At 55.2% G+C, this 7,530-nt stretch overlaps 1 protein-coding gene across 1 annotated transcript in view; it reads right to left on the bottom strand.

The window, feature by feature from the left end:
- LOC107298622 (tigger transposable element-derived protein 3-like) overlaps window positions 1-357 on the bottom strand; it is a 3,019-nt gene extending 2,662 nt beyond the window's left edge. The window contains exon 1 of the mRNA XM_015828000.1: window positions 306-357. Within this exon, the coding sequence (XP_015683486.1) occupies window positions 306-357 (52 nt within the window). The remainder of the gene's footprint in view (window positions 1-305) is intronic.
- Window positions 358-7,530: the final 7,173 nt, after the last annotated feature.

The raw sequence follows: 7,530 nt of genomic DNA, 5'->3' as shown, positions 1-7,530 counted from the left end.
CCTCCTCCTCCTCCTCCTCCTCCTCCTCCTCCTCCCCCCTTCTAGCCCCGATGACGTTCCCTAGTTGGGTCCTGAAACGTCTGCAAGGAAAACCACCCAGCTCAGAGAGCATCCAGGACCACCACCACCCCCGTTCAATCGTCAGTGTCCCGTATTCTATTCAAATTAAACCGCGATTCTCCACCCGGCCCGTCTCTTTTCGAACAGGCCATGGTCTGTCTCAGGACAAACCGCCATGGTCCCAAAAAAAAAAAAGGAAAAATTTTCAGAGTCCCCCTTCCCCAAAAATCAGCTTGGAGACCCACCAGCTCCCTGATAGCTGCAGTTCTCCTGGTCGTCCTCCATCTCCTGCATCATCCTCACCGGCTCGCCAGAGGCATCGCCCAGCTCTTCGCTCGCGGGGTCCTGAGCCAGGATGCCGGGGGGTACTCAGAGGCCAGCCAAACCTGCAGGGGACGGAAGAAGGACCCGCTCAGCTCTGGACCCCCATTCCTGGCCGAAGTGAGTCTGGGACGAGTCTTCTATAAATGTCACTAACTGGGAGTCCTCGGCTTAACGACCAGCGTCGACCCCCCCCAAATGATGGTCACTAAGGGAGGCACTGGTCACAAATACGAGTCGGTTGCCAAACCTCTGAGTTTTGAGCACCTGACCCCGGGACGCTGCGACCGTCGTAAATACGAGTCAGTTGCAAGCATCTGAATTTTAATCACATTAACCCGGACACTGCGACCGTCATAAATACGACTCGGTTGCCCAGCATCTGAATTTTGAGCACGTGATCCCAGGGACGCTGCAACCGTCGTAAATACGAGTCGGTTGCCCAGCGTCTGAATTTTGATCACGTGACTGCGGGACGCTGCGACTGTCGTAAATACAAGTCGGTTGAGAAGCGTCTGAATTTTGATCACGTGACACCGGGATGCTGCGGCCGTCATAAATACGAGTCGGTGGACAAGCGTCTGAATTTTGAGCACGTGACCCCAGGATGCTGCGACCGTCATAAATACGAGTCGGTTGCCAAGCGTCTGAATTTTGAGCAGGTGACCCCAGGGTCGCTGCGACCGTCATAAATACGAATCGGTTCCCCCAGTGTTTGAATTTTGATCACATGACCCCGGGACGCTGCGACCGTCATAAATACGAGTCAGTGCCTAAGTGTCCGAATTTTGAGCATGTGACCTCGGGACGCTGCGACCGTCGTAAATACGAGTCGGTTGCCCAGCGTCTGAATTTTGATCACGTGATCCCGGGACGCTGCGACAGTCATAAATACGATTCGGTTGCTGAGCGTCTGAATTTTGAGCAGGTGACACCCTCCCCGGGGGACACTGCGACCGTCGTAAACGTGATTCAGCTGCCCAGCGTCCGAATTTTGATCGTGGGACCACGGAGAAGCGGCAACGGTTGTTAAACGTGACAAACTGGTCATCGGTTGCTGAATAAACGGTTGTAAGGACTAGCTTTATTTGTTCGTTTGTTTCTCATGTTTAGGCACCACCCAGCCTGAGTGACTCTGGGCGTTGTACAAATATGACATTATAAAATTTACACATGTAGTAGTTAGTCCTCGGCTTACAACGATTTGTTTAGCGACCGTTGAAAGTTCAGAGGAGGGGGGAAAAAAACCGAGCCAAATCTCCTTAGAGTTTGTCAAGGTGAGCCACTTTAAGATGAGGGGACTTCAAATCCCAGAGTTCCCATAACCAGCATGGAATTCTGGGAGTGGAAGTCCCACCCTCTTAAAGCATGGCTGGCTGGGGGCTTCTGGGAGTTGAAGTCCTCCCCTTTTAAAGCATGGCTGGCTGGGGAATTCTGGGAGTTGAAGTCCTCCCCTTTTAAAGCATGCCGTCTGAGGGATTCTGGAAGTCCTCCGCTCTTAAAACATGGAGACTGGGGGATTCTGGGAGTGGAAGTCCCCCGCTCTCAAAGCATGCCAGCTGAGGGATTCTGGGAGTTGAAGTCCTCCATTCTTAAAGCATGCCGGCTGGGGGATTCTGGGAGTGGAAGTCCCCCGCTCTTTAAGTATGCCGGCTGAGGGATTCTGGGAGTGGAAGTCCCCCGCTCTTTAAGTATGCCGGCTGAGGGATTCTGGGAGTGGAAGTCCTCCCTTCGTAAAGACTGCCGGCTGGGGGATTCTGGGAGTGGAAGTTATGGGAAGTCAGAGCCCCAGAAACCAACTTTGCCCCCAAGTCTCTGCCCCCAAGCGGAGAATTTGAATTTAGTTAAGTTATTCATTAGTACCATTTAATACCTTGCAAATCGAAGTAGTAGTTAAAGTATTAGGTTTAATGAATAGTACAATTTTAGCACGAGTTTAGTAACTTGCAAATCGAATGAGTAGTAGTTATTAGGGTTAACGAGCACAATTTGAATAACTTGCAAACGGCATGTGAAGCGAGTGAAATTATGAACGAGTAGTACCATTTTAACAACTTGCACATTGTTTTTGGGGAAGTCAGAGCCCCAGAGAAGGAAATATTAAAAGGGCAGACCGAATAGATTTCCTCAAAAGTTATTTTCAAAAAAGCAGAAACCAACTTTGGCTCCAAATCTATCTCTCTGCCCCAAGCAAGAGCCAGCCCTAGGGCCTATACCAGTGGTAGGCCACCTTGGCTCTTTTATGACTCGTGGACTTCAACTCCCAGAATTCCTGAGCCAGCATGGCTCAGCTTGGAAACCTCTCCCTCTCCCCTCAGCGTGGCTGGCTGAGGAATTCTGGGAGTTGAAGTCCACGAGTCATAAAAGAGCCAAGGTGGCCTACCCCTGGCCTAGGCCTAGGCCGCTTTATGACTCGTGGACTTCAACTCCCAGAATTCCTGAGCCAGCATGGGGGAAACTTTATCCCCTCATGACTCGTGGACTTCAACTCCCAGAATTCCTGAGCCAGCATGGGGGAAACTTTATCCCCTCATGACTCGCGGACTTCAACTCCCAGAATTCCTGAGCCAGCATGGCTCAGCTTTGAAACCTCTCCCTCTCCCCTCAGCGTGGCTGGCTGAGGAATTCTGGGAGTTGAAGTCCACGAGTCATAAAAGAGCCAAGGTGGCCTACCCCTGGCCTAGGCCTAGGCCGCTTTATGACTCGTGGACTTCAACTCCCAGAATTCCTGAGCCAGCATGAGGGAACTATGCCCCCCCCCATGAGTCATGGACTTCAACTCCCAGAATTCCTGAGCCAGCATGAGGGAACTATGCCCCCCTCATGACTCGTGGACTTCAACTCCCAGAATTCCTGAGCCAGCATGGCTCAGCTTGGAAACCTCTCCCTTTCCCCTCAGTGTGGCTGGCTGAGGAATTCTGGGAGTTGAAGTCCACGAGTCATAAAGCGGCCTAGGCCTAGGGTAGGCAACCTTGGCCGTTTTATGACTCGTGGACTTCAACTCCCAGAATTCCTGAGCCAGCCTGGCTCAGCTTGGAAACCTCTCCCTCTCCCCTCAGCATGGCTGGCTCAGGAATTCTGGGAGTTGAAGTCCACGAGGCATAAAAGAGCCAAGATGGCCTACCCCTGGCCTATACGAATGCAGATGTAAAACCATCAGAAAGTTTGGGCAAGACAAAAGAGACTTAAAAATCTGCATGCCCCACCCAAACTCTGGGCGCCATTAGCCCCAGCACCAGGGAAGCCGGATATGATAATAGGATTAAACCACCGATATCGAGGCCTAGAAAAATACTCAAGGTTCATGCCACAGGAACAGGAAACTATGCCAAACAGGGCTAGAGAGGGTATAAAAACCTACTGCCCATGTGCTCAGCCTTTTTTTTCCCCTTCTCCTCTGCCCCTTCTTGCAAGGACCATCTTTCTGCTTCTTCAATAAACTGTAAACCTTCTTCCCAAAGCAGTCGCCATGAGAGTGCGAAAAGGACCCCGGAGGTCCTCTAGTCCAGCCCCCTGCTCAAGTAGGAGACCCTTACAGAATCGTAGCATAAAAAGAGTTGGGAAGGGACCTCGGAGGTCCTCTAGTCCAGCCCCTTGCTCAAGCAGGAGACCCTTACAGAATAACAAGAGTTGGGAAGGGACCTCGGAGGTCCTCTAGTCCAGCCCCCTGCTCAAGCAGCAAACCCTTATAGAATAACAAGAGTTGGGAAGGGACCTCGGAGGTCCTCTAGTCCAGCCCCCCTGCTCAAGCAGCAGACCCTTGCAGAATAACAGATGTTGGGAAGGGACCTCGGAGGTCCTCTAGTCCAGCCCCCTGCTCAAGCAGCAGACCCTTACAGAATAACAAGAGTTGGGAAGGGACCTCGGAGGTCCTCTAGTCCAGCCCCCCTGCTCAAGCAGGAGACCCCCCTCTATCATTTCAGACCTGAATCTACCCACCCACTTCCCTTCCCCTTCCCTCTCCCAATTGCTGGGTGGGGGGGCAGGAAAGCACTCTGTCCATGCTCCATCCTGGTCCCACGCTCCCTCCCCCCCCCTTTTCCGGCTTGAGATCTCACCTGAGGGTCCTCCAGGTGGACCAGACGCCGCCCCTCCACCTCCCCTGAGCCGGGGAAGAGGGGTTTTGTGGTCCCACGGCCTGGGTCTTGGTCCTCCCACCTGTCCCCCCCTCCCGGCTGGGCGCTCAGCACACCCGGCGGGTACCGTCCGAGGATGCTGCTGCTGCTGCAGGGATGCGGGCGGAGAAAGGATGCTGGAGCATCACCTGGCGGGCAGGTAGACCCCCCCCAACTGGTCCACAGGCCTCACCCCGAAGCCGGGGGCAGACAGGCCATGGCGAGGCTCGCCTCCCCACCCCCCCTTTCCCAGGCCTGCCCCAGCCCCCTCCCCTGGCCCTGCCCAGCCTCTGGCCCGGCTACATCGCCTCCTGCCATTGGTCCTGCCCGCTGCTCCAGCATCTCTCCGTGCCCGGGATTGGACAGGGTGCCCGCCAGTAGGCCGGGCAAGGCAAACAATGGTGCCTTGACGAACCCGGCAGCGCCACCCCAGTTGAGGAGGGGCCTGGGAGGGAAAAAAAAAAACCTGGCAGCTGGAAATTTTTCTCTTTTTGTGTGTCTTTGTGTGTGTGTGTGTGGGGCAGGGAGGGCAGGGTGTGTTTGTGTGCTGGAGGCTGCGACAGGGAGGGGGGGCAGGATTCAAAGGGAGCAGAGGGTGGGGAGGTTTGGTGGAAGGGCCGCAACTTGAAGAGGGGAGGACTTCCACTCCCAGAATCCCCCAGCTGGTATGCTTTAAGAGGGGAGGACTTCAATTCCCAGAATTCCTCAGCCGGCTTCCTTTAAGAGGAATGGACTCCCAGCATCCCCCAGCCAGCATGCTTTAAGAGGGGAGGACTTCAACTCCCAGAATCCCCCAGCAAGAATACTTTAACAAGGGAGGACTTCCACTCCCAGAATCCCCCAGCTGGCATGCTTTACGAGGGATGGACTTCAACTCCCAGAATCCCCCAGCCGGCCTGCTTTAAGAGGGGAGGACTTCCACTCCCAGAATCCCCCAGCCGGCATGTTTGAAGAGGGGTGGACTTCAACTCCCAGAATCCTCCAGACTATATGCTTTAAGAGGGGAGGACTTCCACTCCCACAATCCCCCAGCTGGCATAATTTAAAAGGGGTGGACTTCAACTCCAAGAATCCCCCAGCCGGCCTGCTTTAAGAGGGGAGGACTCAAACTCCCAGAATCCTCCAGCGGCCATGCTTTAAGAGGGGTGGTCTTCAACTCCCAGATTCCTGCTGATTTAAGAGGGGTGGATTTCAACTCCCAGAATCCCCCAGCCAGAATACTTTAAAAGGAGAGGACTTCGACTCCCAGAATCCCCCAGACAGCATGCTTTCAGTGGGATGGGCTTCAACTCCCAGAATCCCCCAGCCGGCACGCTTTAAGAGGGATGGACTTCCACTCCCAGAATCCCCCAGCCAGCCAGCCAGCCGGCCACAAATTCCGGGAGTCCAAATCCAGGCTTCCACGGCGAGCTGGGGAATTCTGGGAGTTGAAGTCCACTCCTCTTTCCAGGTCTCTCAAACTCTCTCAAAATGGGGAAGATAGGGGAAAAAGGGGGAGGGAGGCGGTGGAAAGACCCCCTCCTCATTAATTCTTTGCACCCTCGAATGGGGGGGGGGAAAGAGGCCGGAGGGACCCCCCCACACACCCAATTCCTGGGGGGAGGGTCTTCTCCAGCTCCAGTGGGAGGGGCTACACACACACACACACACACACACACCCGCCTTTGCTCTGCTCCCCCTTTTCAAAGCCCGGGAGGGGTCCCAAGGCTGGTGGTGGGGAGGGGGGAACCCTTCATCCTTGAAGACCCCCCCAACGCACCCCAAAACGGACAGACAAGACAGCCGAGGGTCTCCCGGATCATACCAACTGCCTGGAAATGGGGGAGGGGGGTTTGCGGGGTTCAGTGGGGGGAGTGGGGAGAGACCCCCCCCCCGCGCGATCTGCTCCGGAGCTGCTGCATTGGCCGTTAAGAGGGGGGGGGAGGTTGAGGGGAGGGGTCGTTCCGTTCCTCGTTGGCAGCTGCAACCGAAGGCGGCTCTGGTGGGGGGGAGTTCCACCGGCTTTGCGCGAGAGTCTTTCTCTCTCTTCCACGCAGGGCGGGGGAGCGGAGGGGGGGTGGTCTGGAATAGCTAGGGGGGAGGGAGAGGAGAAGAGGGGGGAGAGGAGGAGGGGAGGGGAGAGAAGAGGAGGAGGGGAGGGCTGTCCCCTGCTCCTTCCCTGGCCCCCCTCCCTCCTTCCTTCCTTTCTTCCCTCCTCCCTTCCGCCCCTCCCCTATGGAGGGTCTCCGCCCCCCGCAACAGGACCTACTACCCCCTTCTCCCTCCCTCCCTCCCACCGGGGGTTGGACTAGATGACCTCCAAGGTCCCTTCACATATGATTCAGGAAGGGTCTCCTGCTTGAGGAGGGGGTTGGACCAGATGACCTCCAAGGTCCCTTCCAACTCTATTATTCTAGGATTCTGTAAGGGTCTCCTCCTTGAGCAGGGGGTTGGACTAGATGACCTCCGAGGTCCCTTCCCATATGATTCCGGAAGGGTCTCCTGCCTGAGCAGGGGGTTGGACTAGATGACCTCCAAGGTCCCTTCCAATATGATTCCGTAAGGATCTCCTGCTTGAGGAGGGGGTTGGACTAGATGACCTCCGAGGTCCCTTCCAATATGATTCCGTAAGGATCTCCTGCTTGAGGAGGGGGTTGGACTAGATGACCTCCGAGGTCCCTTCCAATATGATTCCGTAAGGGTCTCCTGCTTGAGGAGGGGGTTGGACTAGATGACCTCTAAGGTCCCTTCCAATATGATTCCGTAAGGATCTCCTGCTTGAGCAGGGGGTTGGACTAGATGACCTCCAAGGTCCCTTCCAATATGATTCTGTAAGGATCTCCTGCTGGAGCAGGGGGCTGGACTAGATGACCTCCAAGGTCCCTTCCCATATGATTCCGTAAGGATCTCCTGCCTGAGGAGGGGGTTGGACTAGATGACCTCCAAGGTCCCTTCCAACTCTATTATTCTAGGATTCTGTAAGGGTCTCCTCCTTGAGCAGGGGGTTGGACTAGATGACCTCCAGGATCATCATCATCATCATCATCATCATCAT

This window comes from Protobothrops mucrosquamatus, unplaced genomic scaffold, assembly GCF_001527695.2.
Source record: "Protobothrops mucrosquamatus isolate PMUCROS unplaced genomic scaffold, P.Mucros_1.0 scaffold4136, whole genome shotgun sequence".
Taxonomy (NCBI): Eukaryota; Metazoa; Chordata; class Lepidosauria; order Squamata; family Viperidae; genus Protobothrops; species Protobothrops mucrosquamatus.
Note: the sequence above shows the minus strand (reverse complement) of the source record. Positions and strands in the feature narration are given on the sequence as shown.